At 34.2% G+C, this 16408-nt stretch overlaps 1 protein-coding gene across 28 annotated transcripts in view; it reads left to right on the forward strand.

Moving 5' to 3' along the window:
• CEP170 (centrosomal protein 170) overlaps window positions 1-16408 on the forward strand; it is a 177441-nt gene that overhangs the window by 146140 nt on the left and 14893 nt on the right. For 10 of the 28 annotated variants that reach the window (XM_007481532.3, XM_056814154.1, XM_007481531.3 and 7 more), the window contains 2 exons: window positions 477-711; window positions 16211-16388. In XM_007481532.3, coding sequence (XP_007481594.1) covers window positions 477-711; window positions 16211-16388 — 413 coding nt within the window. The remainder of the gene's footprint in view (window positions 1-476; window positions 712-16210; window positions 16389-16408) is intronic. The other 18 variants (XM_056814151.1, XM_056814156.1, XM_001377789.4 and 15 more) reach the window with 5 other exon arrangements.

A 16408-nucleotide genomic window follows, 5' to 3' on the forward strand; every position in this document is an offset into this window, starting at 1 on the left:
GAATTATGCATTTATCTGTTTGGATAAAAGGGTTATTATTACCATCTCCATGTTGGAAGTCCTTATAGCATGTTGAAATCCCCCCCCATCCCTTTTTTATCATTATTTTTATATCCATGTTTTAATTCAAATGAGAAAAAAAAAGTATTTTGTAATTAAGTTATACAGTCTGATTACCTAACTAGAATTTTATTAGTAGAGCTTGCTTATTCATTATCTGTTGAATTTTTCATCTGAATGTATATTCACTACCCTCCCCAAACCATGTCTTTCAGTCATTATTGTCAATTGTTTTTAACTCACAGCAATGTAATTTCTTTAAGGGGTAGTAGACAAATGGTTATTGTGAGGTATGTAGATAATAATTATTGAATAGTTGTGCTGTGTTTCTGCCATGGTGATTTTTAAAGTCATGACTTTATGTAATTATCTTTAGACAATAACATAATTCTTTTTTAATAATTAAACTAATTTAGTAAATTCAAGATGGAGGCGCTTTCCTACTGATTATGCTTCCACCTCAGAAGATGAATTTGGATCAAACCGTAATTCCCCTAAACATACCCGTCTGCGTACTTCTCCAGCCCTGAAAACCTCTCGACTGCCGAGCACTGGTACAGCCACGCACACTAGCTCTTCATTCAAGCATCGAATAAAAGAACAGGAAGACTACATTCGAGATTGGACTGCTCACCGAGAAGAAATAGCCAGGTTGGTTTCACGAAGTTCAAATTTTATTAAATCTGTGTAACAAATGACAGGGACATTGAGATAATGCTAATTATAGATACAAATTACATTTATCAAAAAACTCAGTTTTAGTGATAATTTTATTTTCCGTACTGGCTTTTGTTTTAACTGGGACTGGAAATAAGTGACTAAATTAATTACATGACTTTCCAACCATTTCTTTTGGTTGTGCTGATAATATTTAGTAAAATGTCTCCCAAAGAAGCATTAGGGAATAATAATCAAAAATTGTATATTCAAAATGACTACGTTCCTTTAACCTTCTATAAGAAAGTATAGGGATAATCATGTATTATTGTTTGTGGGATAGTTGATTTTGAGCTTTATGCATTTTCAGAAAAAAACATAGAAATTCAGTATCCAATTTTTTATTTTTAACGATCTCCTCAAAATGTATAGATTTTAACCTTTAAAAAGTTTGATTAATCTATTATAAACTTTAAAATATGTAAGAGAAAATTGATGTCCGCATAAAGTTTTATAGTGTCTTCTAAGTATGTTTAATTCGTGTAGTTTAAATATTGTAATTCAGACAATTCAGACAATTGTAATAATGTGCATCAGTATTGCATTTTAAAAATTGTTAAAGATCTCAAATCTTTAATAAAATATGTATTGATTTTTCAATGTGACCAAAATAGTCCTAGGCATGAGGTAAAATCACTTTTTCTTTGATTTATAAGATTCTAGGTTCAAAGTTTTGTATCTATTTGGCAATAATAGTCCATCCACCCATAGATTCTTTAGATGCAGCAAAAGGACAAGGATCATTTATATTAGAGGTTATCTGATATAACTTTCTTCTCAGTTCAGGAATGCAGATGCAACATCCCTGACAAGATAATATAAATCTGGTTTTTAATTCAGCCCTTCTGGTGATGGGAAACTTAACCTTTTATATGGCAGATCATGACATTGTTGGTTAGTTTTAATTGTTAAAAATACCTTCTGAATCAAAATCTGCCTGTAAGTCACTCCTCCTGCCTGTTGATTCTAGTTCTGTCCTCTGTGGTCATCAGAATTAGTCTCCTCTCATTTCCCCATGAAAGCCTTTCAGATATCTAAGGATGTCCAAACCTTCAGAGGAAAGGTATTTTCCAGAGAATATAAGTAAACATGGATATTAAAAAAATATAACTAGCAAAACTCCTGGATAATAAATTCTGATAAATCATGGATTCGTTCAACAATTTCTCTGTGTTGCTACTCAGTTTGAGGCCTTTGAAGTTTGTTTTTTTATTGAAGTTGTTTTTTGAAGGGTGATTATTTAATTATTCTAATGAATGTGAATTTGTCTAATTCACTTAGTATTCCTATTTTTATATATTCTGTATGTGACAAAAAATACCTCTTTGCTGTATAGAAACTATATATTTACGGATGTAAAAATACATTATATCACTTAAGACCTTTAGTTTGGTTGGGAGTCAAGTGAGAGAAGCAGGAGAAACAAACCAAGTAACAAATAGGAAACTTCGTTACTATCTTCATCTGTTGATGTCATCTTCCAGATAGGAATAATAGTATTTTCATAACTATAATTATATAGTTTTTCACTTTTACAGAGTGCTTTCCTCACAACACCCTGTGTAAGATGACACAGTGGATAGGATGCCAGGTCTGGTGTCATGAAGACCTGAGTTCAACTCCTGCCTCAGACACCCTGAGCAAGTCACTTAATTGTTTGCTTAAATTTCCTCATCTTCAAAATGAATCTGATAATAATGCCACCTCTCAGGGATATTGGAAGGATAAAATTAGTATTTGTAAAGTGCTTTGTAAACCTGAAAGGGCTTTATAAAAACTGGCTATTGTCATCATCATTTATAGCTAAGGAAACTGAGCTTCAGACAGAGCATGTTTTAAAAGCACTTTACAATTATAAAACACTTTTATGTAACGTGAATTGTGTTCTATTTATCTTTGTATTTTCCATTACATAGAATACTACTTTACACATAGATGACATATGCATGTATAGCGAAATCAATATCTCATATAATACTTTTAATTGCACTATGAACTTCAAAGAAATTAGTTGAACTGGTCATACCAAACTAATTTTATTTACTTTTTTTATAACAGTTATTGGACTGAGAGAAGTATATTCTAGAGATAAAAGGTCATAATCTTATAATCTAGAGCAGGGGCCCCCAAACTATGGCCCCCTGAGGCCATGTATCTGGACCACACACACTTCCAGAAGGGGTACCTCTTTCATTGGTGGTCAGTGAGAGGAGCACAGGATGCATTTGCATCCTGTGTTCCTGGAATACTATATGTGGCAGTGCCATAAAGCGTGGAATCGCTCACGTACAGTACTACTTTTGGTGACATAATCCTTTGCATGGCACCTTGTTCTGAGAGTAACTGAATGAGAATGAGGCACTGCACAAAGGATTGTGTGGCTGCACAATGGAAAGCCTCAGCAGGGTGAGTGGTGATCTGGGGGAGGGGATTCTGCACTGTGTATACTGCTGCCCGGGATAGTGGTGGCAGTGATGGGCCTCTGCAAGGTGTGACAGGCCAATCACAGCCAGCGCTGCAGCCTCCGCTATCCCAGACAGCGGTATACAGATTTGTTCATAGTTTTGTTTTTTTATAGTCAGGCCCTCCAGCAGTCTGAGGGACAGTGAACTGGCCCCCTGTGTAAAAAGTTTGGGGACCCCTGGTCTAGAGATAAGCTGTAGAGCAATGTTGGTGAACCTTTTGGAGATCGAGGGCCCAAACTGCAGCCCTCATGCTGCATATGAGCCTTCTGCCTTACTCTGGACAGAGGAGGGAGGAATCACTTCCATTGGGCTCCTGGACAAAGGAACAGGTCATGTGAGAAATATCCTCAGGCATGTGCAGGGTGGGGGGAGGGGGGCAGGCCCCCTCCAGCACACTCTGGTATGCATACCATGGGTTCACCAACATGGTTTTAGAGTATCTTCATCCCACCCCCTCATTTTATAGGTGAGGGCCTATAATAGATGACAAAATGATTTGCCCAATGCATACAGGTTAATGAGTGGCAAAACTAGGTCCTCTAGTTTTATAGCCAGCACTATTTCTGTGTTATTTGATGGAAATAGTTATGTAAATTCATAACATCTAGAAAAGCCTGACACCAAGAACAACCCTTATAGATGTTGTCATGCATAAGCAACATGGAAATATGTATGAGAATAGAGAGGGAGAAAAATCTGAATTTTTAAATGTCAAAAGTTGTTTCTACATGTAACCAAAAAAATGGGGAATTTTTTTTAATTAAAAAGAAAGGGAAATTATCCTTTTTTAGAAAAGTAATATCATGAAAAGTCCCAGGTAGAATGGTCCAGAGTCTATCTTTGTCCCTCTGCTTAGTTAACATTTTTAACATTGGCTTAGATAAAAGCATAGATGTCATTCTTAACCAATTTGCAAATAACACAAAATTAGGAGAGATACCAAAGAATAAGATGTGTCAGGTTCTGAAAAGCACTTGATAAACTTGAATATTGGCCAAAAATTTAATAAGATGAAGTTTTAATAGAGTAAATATAAAATCTTACACTTGTTTTTAGACTACAAATTCACAGCTACATTATTTGGGAGATAACATTAGAGAATACTTTTCTGAAAAGGATCTGAGAGTTTTAGCAGTCTTAACACTTGAACATGGGTCCCAAAGTATGATTTTACATATTTTCTCTATAATCTTGGGCAGCGTTAAGAAACATGAGGCCTAAGACATAGAATATGATAGTCCTGTTATTGTCAGTCTTTGTCAGACTACAGTGAAGGGTGGGGTTGAGTTCTGAGGTCCACATTTTAAAAAGAGTTTTGGTTAGCAGGAAAACATCCAAAGGAGAGCAACCAGGATAAGTGAACTGGATGTTATGCCATATAAGGATTAATTGAAGGAAATGAGAATTACATTTTAATCTTTATTATATGAATACCAACTTTTCACCTTTATGGAAACAGAATCTGGCAGTTGTCAAGAAGCTGAGTCTTTTTTAATACTTGTGTTATTCAGTGTAATTTGTTTTCTTAGGAAATATACATGTGCTGAGGGCTGTGGGAAATGAAGACAGGACATGAATTAGTAGCTAGAGCACTGGATTAGAACCAAGAAAACCTAATTTTAAATCTTGCCTCAGATGCTTATTAGTTATGTAACCCTGGAAAAGTGGATCAATCTATGTCTTATTTTCCTCATCAGAAAATGGACTTTGACTCAATGTCTTCTAAAATCAGTTTTTTCCACAAATCTGTGATCATGTGACTACACTTATCCAATATAATATCATCCTGGAATAAAGTCATCTAACCTAAAATATTAACTATTACTATTTTAAATTATTTTCTGATTACTTATATTAAAAATGTGATGAGGGGGCAGCTGGGTAGCTCAGTGGATTGAGAGCCAGCCCTAGAGACGGGAGGTTCTAGGTTCAAATCTGGCCTCAGACACTTCCTGCTGTGTGACCCTGGGCAAGTCACTTGACCCCCATTGCCTAGCCCTTACCACTCTTCTGCCTTGGAGCCAATACACAGTAATGACTCCAAGATGGAAGGTAAGGGTTTAAAAAAACAAATGTGATGAATTACATGTATGGGTTTGAATGGATTTAAAATGTATCAGACATATTACTAACAACTATAATCAAAGAAAAAAACAGTAATAAGTTCTATCTGGCAATGTTGCAAAAAAAATGATCTTTATGCCTCTGGAAAATTAATTACTTAGAATATGAGAAACAGGTTTATACTTTAAGAGTGCATACCACTGTCACTAACAAAATTTAACAGTGTGTGTATTGCCTTTTACTGGGCAATAATAACTAGAAACAAATCGTGTAAAAGATTTAATTGAAGGGAAAAAAATAATCTTAATGTCATGAAACCTCAGAATAGAATGAGTATCCATGAGATCAGTGAATCCACTGTTATCATTTTACAACTGAGAGAATTAAGAACTAAATTTTTATGATTCTTCACATAATGTATTAGTGGTGAAACCAGAAGTACAATAACATTATGAATAATTGCTATCCTTTCACTGAAATGAATATATGATAAAACAGGTCCATTATATCTGTGGCATTTCCCTGGTCAAGTAACCTTTCCAAAAAAAAGGAATTGAAATTGGTCAGATATAAATCTACCCTAGTTCCTGCTGCTCATGATCACTTTCTAAATTTTCATAATCCTTTCTTTTATAATCCATTCTAGAATGGATTCAAGGAATCAGAGTTCCAATACCACTGATGGATTCGTAATAAGATATAAGCAAGCCTCTTCTCTCAAGGAGCTTATACTTTAATTAAGAAGTTAAAATTGTTATGAAGAACAGCATTAAATAGTAAAATTGCATAATACAAATTCTAAAATGCTATAGGAAAGGATAGCAAGATTAATGATTCCTGGAGTAGTCAGGGAAAGATTTATAAAGAAAATGGAACTATAAATAGTCAAATTTGTTTAAGTGCTAGATAGGTGAAGGGGGGGTGGATCTTACTCTAGTATCCAAAGCACGGTTTTAAAGTTGAGCTTGTATATCAATAGAAAGGTAGCATAACTGGAGGAGAAATTTTATCTTGGAAAGTTCATTTAGGAAGTATTTTTATTGGATATGATAAAGTATTTTTTATAAATTGAATTTTCTGCCTATCTTTTATTCTGTATTATTTTTTTAAATTGTTTTCTCTTAATTCTGTTTTTTTTTTTATTCACATGTATTCCATTTTGTTTTCAAGTTCTCTGCCCCTTTCTTTTTCTTCCTTCTTCTACATCTTTCCAATACACTTTTGTACAATATTTAAGTTATAGTTTTAGAGGTGGGGGAACTGTGAAAGATGGAAGAGAAATGAAAAGACCAAAAAGTTTTTCATTTTAAGTTTTTCTTTTGTTTAGTTCTTAACTTTCAGTTGAAAAAAAAAAAACAAACCTTAGGATGAATGATATTGAGTTTCATCTTGTATTATCTAGTATTAAGTTAAAAGATTGAGAGTTTGATTTGCTGCCCTAAGGCTTTACTTGTTATATTTCTTATTCCTCCCCTTGTTGTAATCTAAATAACATTGTTAACTGGCAGCTTCTCTTCTTTTGATGGTATCAAAGAATATACTTCCTTCACTTCTGTAACTTGTACTTATTTCCTCAGGGATATTACAAGCATATGAAAGGATAAACCAGATTTTTTGAAACAATGCTTGCTATAAAATCACTGAGCAATATAAGTTAACAATTTAAAATCCACATTAAGAATTTTAATACATAATAAAATCACTAAGCATAAATATTAATGAATATATAAAATATACAAGAGGAATACTCCAAATTTAATTTGCTACTATGGTGGCACAGTGGAGGCAGTTAGGTGTTGCAGTGTAGTGTTGGCCGTGATGTCAAAAGATTCATCTTGCAGAGATTAAATATGGCTTCAGTTACTTAGTAGTGTGATCCTAGGCAAGTCATGTAACTTTGTTTGCCTCAGTTCCTCCTCCATAAAATGAGCTGGAGAAGGAAATGGCAAACCACTTCAGAATCTTTAGCAAGAAAATCCCTAATGGGGACATGAAAAGATGTACATGATTAAAACAACTGAACAATAACAAGAATCTTTAAATCTTTGGGTTACCAAGAGTATGTCATGATGCATCATTTCCCTTTCATCATTTGTTCTTTAAAAGACATATAAAGAGAATGGTTGGTTAAAAAAGAAATGTATATGTTGGCAGAATATCATATATTTGGAATTTACATGAAGTCATCCTTTTCAAATGAAATTCAACAAATATTAAATGTAAAATATGCAAGTCATTGTGTTAGACTATGGTGATACAAAGATAAAAAAAAAATTTATGCAGTCCCTTCCCTAATAATTTTCATTCTCTGGAGGGGGGAGTGATAAAATTCCAGATTTGACACATACACAGTAAGTGTGATACAAGGTAGGATCAGATGAGGTCAAAAAAAGAATCCTGACAGAGTATCTAGGAAAATTTTGAAGGAAAGAAGAGCACTTTCAGTTGCTTCTAGGGAATCAGGTAAACGTCTAAATGCTATCTCCTTTATTTTCAAACATAGCCTTGTGAAATAGTTTATTAGATATCTGCATACAGATTCTTGTCCATCTGAAATCCTTTTAAAAGTCAAGTGTATATGCCAAACCTGTAACTTGAAATAAGTTTTGTCATAAGATTTTTTTTTAAGTTGAATTTACATTTATTCTTGAAAACTCTTCAAGCAGTAAAGGTTAAAGGAAATTCACTAACATGGCAGAAAAATATCTTTTGCTATCTTTTCCAACCAACCAAAAAGTTGCATCTTAACTATATTTGTAATTTACAGTTAAGTTGTATTATCTCCCCCAAATTTCAATAAGTAAAATTTATAATGTAAAAATTAAAGTTAATACCTAGTATGGGGGGGGGGGTTAATTTATAAAAAGGTTGAACTGGATTATACTTTAAAATAGGGTCTCTAGGAATTTAATTCATTCCAAAGAGATTTATTTACAATTTATTTACAAAATATAGAAAGAGTGAAGTAAGAAAATCAGAGAGGATAGGGTAAGATATCTAGACTAAGCACTAAGTCATTTACTCCCTGCCCCTGGCTCAACCCAGGCAGGGAGAGTTAGTCCTTAGTCAGAGAGGCCTCAGCAAAGCTGAGGACCTTAGGATGTCTCTCAAAAGGTAGGTCTCTCCTGAGGCTAGACTCTTCAGAAAATGCAGGAAAGGAGTCATTCTTTTCACTCACCACTCAGTCCAAAGGAAGAGATTTAAGAATAGCCTCACCAAGAACAGAGTCTCAGGTCCAGTCAGCAGAATCTTCTCTAGTCTCAACTCCAAAGAATGAAGAACTATGTCTCACAGGAAGTTTAAAGACACTTTCTTTTGTGTCACTTCCTGTTCCCTCCTCAGCTTTTTATGTGGACAAATCATAGTCTAAAGCCTTGCTTAGGACTGCCCAACAGGCAGGCAGTCGGCACTGATTTGTCACCCACTATTGCAAATGTGGGTCACAGATCTCTCCCACCAAATGATTAAGTGGGATGTTTATACTTTTGGTGATTAAATCTAAAAATGGGTAGGGGAGTTAATTTTCTTTTTCACAATCAGGGGAGAGTTAATTAATTTCATTTTCACAATCAGGGGAGAGTTAAATTTAATCTTCACACTACTAATCTATGCTACTTTCTAATTAACTCATGGTAGTTAATTTGAATTTAGGGGCATAGCCAAGAACCCACACTAATACCTAAGCCTCATGAAAACTTCAGGTTTATCAAAAACTAAAATTCTTCTTACATAGGAAAAAAAAACATTACTTTAGGAAGGCAATATGTTAAAATAAATGCACAAAAGTAGAATCTTCCTTTTAAAAAACCCTAATTTCAGAGTACCAGCAAAACATAATTTTAAAATATATGTTAATAAAAAATTCTCAGAAAATGTATGCTTTAGTATTGTATCATTTAAAAGATCTCTTCCATATTATAGAATTGTTGATAATTGGCTTCAATAGTGACCCTGATTTTAAAACATTACATATTTTTAAATGAATTCTAAGTTCTAACATAGTTAGGAATTCCTGGAATACACCCCCAGATATTTGCTGGTTGTATGACTCTGAACAAGTTCTTTAACTTCTGTCTCAGTTTCCTCATCTGTAAAATGGGTATTATAATAATAGCATCTCTTCCAAGGTGTTATGAGGATAAAATGAAATAATAATTGTTACATTCTTGGTATAACGCTTGGCAAAAAGTAAGTCCTCTATAAATGTAGTTACTTCAATCAGCATTATTGTTTTCATTATTAATGAACACTATATTCAAGTGGCAACTTTTGAACTGGTAATATTCAAACAAAGGTAAGTCATTTATAGCATATTTTCAGTCTAAGTGAATGATGTTATATGTTCATGATTATTTTTATTTTGTATGCTTTAAAGAATTATTTTTTAGAAACAGTAGTTTTCTATATTGATTTTATATCCTTCCTATTAAATAAAATTTTTTTCAATTATTTTTTTTTCTCCTAACCTCCTTCTGGCTCCCTCCCCTCTCCCAGTTTGGGAAGGGAAAATCCTTGTAACAAAATGCATAGTCAGGCAAAATAAATTCACTGACTATATTTTAAAATTTGTGTATCAATCTGTATCCTGTGTCCATTACTATAATGTCAAAAGCATGTTTCATTATGAGTCCTGCAAAGTTGTGGTTGCTCATTATATTGATCAGATCTCTTTAGTCTTTTAGAGTTGTTAGTCTTTTCAGTGTTATATAAATTCTTCTCCTCATACTGTTCATTTTTGTCTTCATCAGTTATTACATATCTTCCCATGTGTCTCTGAAGTTGCCCCCTTTGTAACTTTGTATATCATGGTGATATTCCATTACAGTAAAATAGCTTCATTCATTCAGCCATTCCCCAATTGATGAGAACTACCTTTATTTCCACTTCTTTGCTCACAGAAAGAACTATTATAAATATTTATGTATGTGTGGGTATATTTCCTCCTCCTTTGATCGCTGGAATGGCAACCGAGTGACGATACGCACAATTTAGAAACTTTTTGGGCAAAGATCCACATTACTTTTAGGAATTTCTGGACTAATTCACAGCATCGCATCACTCAATGGTGCATTTAATTTATTATGCCTGTTTTTCCATAGCCTCTCTTTTATCTTTATTTTTAAAAATTATTTAAAGTATTATTTTGCAAAATTCTACATAGGAAGCTTTAAAGGGAAAATGGACTTTTAGATAAACTGACACTTATCTCATGCTAATCTCATGAAGATTTGCTTTTATCTACTTAATTGGTTTATTCAGGAAATTGGAAGGACAAGAATATAACAAATTACCTTAATGGAACTAAAGTAGAAAACTCATATGACATCAATAATTATTCAGTTCCAAATTATTTTTGTACTTTATATTCACTATCAGTTCTTAGCTTTTTCATATGTTGAAGCTTATCAATTGAAGTCTTTATAGCCTTTTAAATCATTAATAGCTATTAAACATCTGTTGCAGGAATTATTAATCTGGAGGCTGTTAACTTTAAGAAAATATTTTGTTAACTGTATTACAATTTAATGTTTTCTCTGTAATTTTGTGTTTTATTTCATACACCAGACTGTATGGGACCCATTGCACACAAAAAAACCCCTAAAAATCCCTGCTCCATTATACATATAGAGCTTGGTCTATGCAAAGTGGACAATAGATATAAATAAATTTTTCATTTTTTATGTAGCATTTAGCACTCCCTGAAAAACCACCCCAATTTTAAGATACTCTGTAGATCTTCATTTTTTCAAAATCATAACATGAGTGCTCACTAATGTATTTACTTTTAGTAATCATCTAGAGTAGAGAATTAGGTTAAAATAAAGGTTTTGTAAATCAGTATTATTGTAAGAAAGGTAGCAATAGAACATTTTTGCCATAAACCTAGGGGATACTTTCCCAAAAATGTACAGATCATTGAAGAGAAGAGTAACCATTTCTACAAAAACAAGTAGTCAGGTGAAGACATAAGTTTCATATATGGCTAGGGAACATATTTAGAGACAGCTATTTCCTTTGGTATATTAGGGCCACCAATGCCATGTCACTGCTTCCAATAGGCCTGATCTGCTCCCTTCTGGCTTCACATGACCTATAGTTTCTGCCTGGTATGCAGTATGCTGGCTTAGTGCTCTGCTGTCTGACAGGAATTGTTCTTCTCAGTACATGTTCAGTCTTCTGTTGAGCACATAGTTGAGACACTTTTCTACTACAGGTTTTAGAATGTTATCTAGAAATTTCAGATGAGATGAAATCTCTTCCTTTTAAGAAGATAAACCTTTTTTTTTTTAACTTGGAGCTCAAAGGCTTAAGCTTTACCTCTTTTTAGTCATTCACTAATCAGAAGGCATTAAGCACTAGATTAAAGCAGATTAAAGCTTCCCCTTGAAAGTGAGATTTTGCTGGAATTTGAAAGAAAGCAAGAGACAGAGGTAAAATGGGAGAGTATTCAAAGTATGGGAGAATAGCCAAGGAAAATGCCCAGGCAGGAGATGAATATCTTATTTAAGGATCAGCAAGGGAACTTTGGTCACTGGATCACAAGTATGTCAGGGCTTGGGATGTAAAGTGTTAGAAGACCAACATGGTTGGAGGCAGTTATGAAGGATAGTGAACACCAAATTCACTTTCAGTTACTGAGGCCAGTCCTTCACTAATCTAATCATTAGATTAGAAGAAGTCTTCAGCTGCTTTTTCTCCATATAAAGATGAATCTTGGGGCAGCTAGGTGGCTCAGTGGATAGAGAAACAAGCCTGGACAGGGAAGTCCAGGGTTCAAATACTCTGGAAGTCAGATAGATCCAATTGCCTAGCCCTTACTGCTCTTCTGCTTTGGAACTGAATACAGTATCAATAAGGGTTAAAAAAAGAAAAAATTAATCTTTTCCTCCCATCTTACCTTTGTGATTCAGTGAATAAACATTTATACCTACTATGTGCTAGATACTGAGTGAAGCTCAGGGGTTATAGAAAGAACCAAAAGACCTTTCTTGCCCTCAAGGAGCTCGCAATCAAATTGAATTTAAAGGCTGGGAGGAAGAGTTGTGATATTGAAATCACTTTTAAAAGACTGATATATATTAAGGTCGCCAAGGAATTCACTTATGTAATTCCTCAATGAAATACTCAAGTCAGCTGCCAAATTTTTTTTATGGTGTTTTAATTACAAACAGGAGAAAGAAAGTGAGAAAGAGAGAGGCGAGGGGAGAGGAGAGAGAAGGAAAGAGGTTTTAAATACCCACTCTGCTCAGGCTGAGCCAAAGTGGGCTTTAAGGCCCTGGATAGCCAAGGAAAGGAAAGGGATCAGTCCTTATCACTCACATGACCAATCACGTGAGTAGAAAGCAGTCCGTGGGGCTCCTTCAACTCCAAGCACCAGCCTCCAACTGACTCTACCCTACTCACAGGAAGTCCCAAGAACTACAGAGGCTCTTCCCCACCTCACTTCCTGCCTCTCACATGTGCCAATGGTGGCTCTAGCTTGACCTAGGACAGCCCAGAGGTCTGTTCTTTTTTTTTGCACATGTCTGTTGAAGGCCATATTCTCAAATAATTAAATCTTGAGTTTGCTGCAGCCCTTCCTAATCCTGTTACACTGAGTAGGGTGGAGACTGTAGTTTCCAAGACCTGATTCTGTTATTCCAAGTATCTCTATTGTTATTGATCAGGAAATCACTAAATCCCATCTTCTAAAGAATGGCCTGAATAGGATGGAGTAGTTTTGAAATTCACAGAGTGGAAGTAGTGATTCTTTCCTCCAGAAACCAAACTATTTTGGAACAAAGTACATCAAGCTAGTCTAGTAAAAGTCATTTAGTTTGTCTTGAAAACCTATTGAAGAGGGATTTGACTTGTTCTGTTTGGAGAGGAAATTTTAGGTTTGATATCTTAAAGAATTTTCTTAATGATCAGAATTATCCAAAAGTGAGTGGCCTACCCCCAAAGATAGTGACTTCCTCCTTCCTAGAGTTCTGCAGGCAAAGAATAAATAACCACTTGTCAGGTATATTATGGAGGGGTATTCTTTTATGTATTGAACTAAATGAACACTAAGGCCCCTTCCAGCTCTCAAATTCTGTAATTTTTCATCATTCTAATTAAAGAGGAACAAATCTCTTTGTAGCAAAATTCTGACTTAAGTTTGAAAATCACCTTTAATTTCCATCAATTTCTGATTATCAACCTGAATGTACTCTCAATACTGAAATTACTAATGGTTTTCTGGATCTTGTACCTATGGTTTTTCTCACCTCCCCAAAATCCTTTGGTCACCCATGCAAATAAAAGTCATGGAAGGAGGTTAAAAATTACAGGTGATGTTTCTGGTGGAGCTTCGAATTGGTCCAACCATTCTGGAGGGTAATTTGGAACTAAGTGCAAAGAGCTTTAAATGAATACTTTCCCTTTGATCCAGCCATACCACTGCTGAGTTTGTACCCCCAAAGAGATAATAAGGAAAAAGACTTACACAAGAATATTCAGAGCTGTGCTCCTTGTGGTGGCAAAGAATTGGAAAATGAGGGGATGCCCTTCAATTAGGCTGAATAATTTATGGCATATGTTGGTGATAGAATATTATTGTGCTGAAAGGAATAAAGAAATGGAGGAATTCCATGTGAATTGGAACAACCTCCAGGAATTGATGCAGAGTGAAAGGACCAGAACCAGGAGAACATTATATACAGAGACTGATACACTATGGCACAATCAGTGTAACAAACATTTCTACTAGCAGCAATGCAATGATCCAGGACAGTCAAGAGGAACAGAAAGAACGCTATCCACATCCAGAGAAAGAACTGTGGAACCCAAAATGCATTAGAAAAATATATGATTGGCCACATAGTGCGATAGGGATGTGATTAGGGTTCTGAAAATAGTAATAACCTGGAAATAGGCTTTGAACAATGATATATGCATAACCCAGTGGACCTACTTGTCAGCTTTGAGAGGAAGGAGGAGAGAGAGGAGGGGGAGGGGGAAGATCATGAATCATGTAACCATGGAAAAATAGTCTAAATTTTTTTAAAATTAAGTACTAAAATTAAAAATTAAAAAAATTACAGGTGATGACTATCTCTTATGAGTCATGTTCTGTAGCTTTCTACATATTGACAGCAAAATAATTATTTTCACTCAATGCCAAATACAGTACTTCTCTTTCCAGTAGAAATGTTCTTCCCTTAAATATTTCCTATCTAATTGTCTAGACATTTACTTCTTAACTTTTCTACTTTTGTAATCTTGGTACTTAAGGAGATATTTTGCTTTAGAAAAATATGTAAGATTGTTTCAAATCTGTTTTAAAATGTGAAATTCTTTCAATATTCATTTAGCCAGTGCTTATTGAGTGCTCATTAAGTTCAAGGCATTGCCCTAAATCATCTGGAGAGTAAAAAAGCTATATGCTTTCAAGGAGTTGATAATCTCACAATGGAGATATTTATACTAATTTACTACAGAACAAAATAGTATGTAATAAATATCACAAGGAATTTGAAGTTCTAAAGAAGTTCCATAAGGAATAATTTTCATTTAGGCTATTCAGAGGATTACTGTACATTTAAATTTTGCCTTTAAGGATTTCAGTAACTGAAGGAAGGGCTTGAAGAACAGAATGAAGAAAAAAGGAAGACGGGAGGAGGAGCTAAGTGTGGGACGGATAAAAACCAAGAAATTATTTTTAGACATTCTGAGTTTGGGATACTGTTTATTCTTTATGAAACCCTTAGTTTCCATCTTAGAATCTAAGACAGAAGAATGGTAAGGACTGGGTAATGGGGATTAAGTAATTTACCCAGGGACACAAAGCTAGGAAATGTCTGAAGTCCACTTTGAACCTAGGACCTCCTCCTGTTTCTAGGCTTGGCTCTCCATCCACTTAAATGTAATCATACATGGAGAACTATACCTTGGAAAAGATATCAGGTTTGTAAATAACTTTAGGAATAATAGAAAGTAATAATTGTAATATTGGGAGCAAATGAGTGTCCTCAAATAGAACATACAGAGAGTCAAGAGAAAAAACAAAACTGAGGACAGAATTTTAGTAAAAGTTCATATTTAAGTATCAGAAAGATGGAATCATCATGTGTACAGAAAACAGTAAGAACATAGTGTCATGGAATCCAGTTGAGGCAAGACTAACTAACAAATATGAGAGGAAGAAAAGCTGAATTAAGTACTAGATAGGTCTAGGTCAAGAAGAATGATAAATGAGTCATCATTAGTTTGGTAAATTAGAAATTTACCCTTGAGAGAGTCTTTAATCATTTAGTAGAACAAGAGGCCATTCTTCAGGATATTAAGATATAAACAAATATTGGTATAAAGGTGAAAAAATCAAATACAAACAGCTTTTAATCAGTTTATCAAGTTTTAGGTGAAATGATACCTAAAGTGTATTTGTGCATATAATATATACATATATAACTGTATGTATATGTATATCTATTTCATAAACATATGAAAATTTTATTGTATATAATAGGAAAATAATTTTCTTTACATTTGAAATTGTGTTGACTTTTACACTTATGACAGTAGATAATTTAATTTTTTTATTTTGTTACGTTATTATTTTAGTCATAGGGTTTTCCATTATTTTGATTTAATTTAATAAAAATTTATTGAATGCCTAATATTTACATGGCACATTCATCTAAATGAACAGAAAATAAGAATGAGAAAATAGCCATTCATCATTTGATATATAAACTCTTTTCTCTCACATGATTCATATTAAAATAAATTAAAATTAAAATAAAATGAACAAAATCTGCTGGTTATCACTTCTTCTGAGGGCTTAAAATATATTTTCATTGTGGTATTCTGAAGATGTATACTATCTACTTATCTACTTTTATTTCAGTTATTAAATTGCTTTTTTTTTCTATCACTACCAGGATCAGCCAAGATCTGGCTCTTATTGCTCGAGAAATCAATGATGTAGCAGGAGAGATCGACTCCGTGACTTCATCGGGCACTGCCCCTAGTACCACAGTAAGCACTGCCGCCACCACCCCTGGTTCTGCCATAGACACTAGAGAAGAGGTAGGAGATCTTCATGGAGAGATGCATAAGGTTCTTCCTTTTCTTGATTT

This window comes from Monodelphis domestica, chromosome 2 (genome assembly GCF_027887165.1).
Source record: "Monodelphis domestica isolate mMonDom1 chromosome 2, mMonDom1.pri, whole genome shotgun sequence".
Lineage (NCBI taxonomy): Eukaryota > Metazoa > Chordata > Mammalia > Didelphimorphia > Didelphidae > Monodelphis > Monodelphis domestica.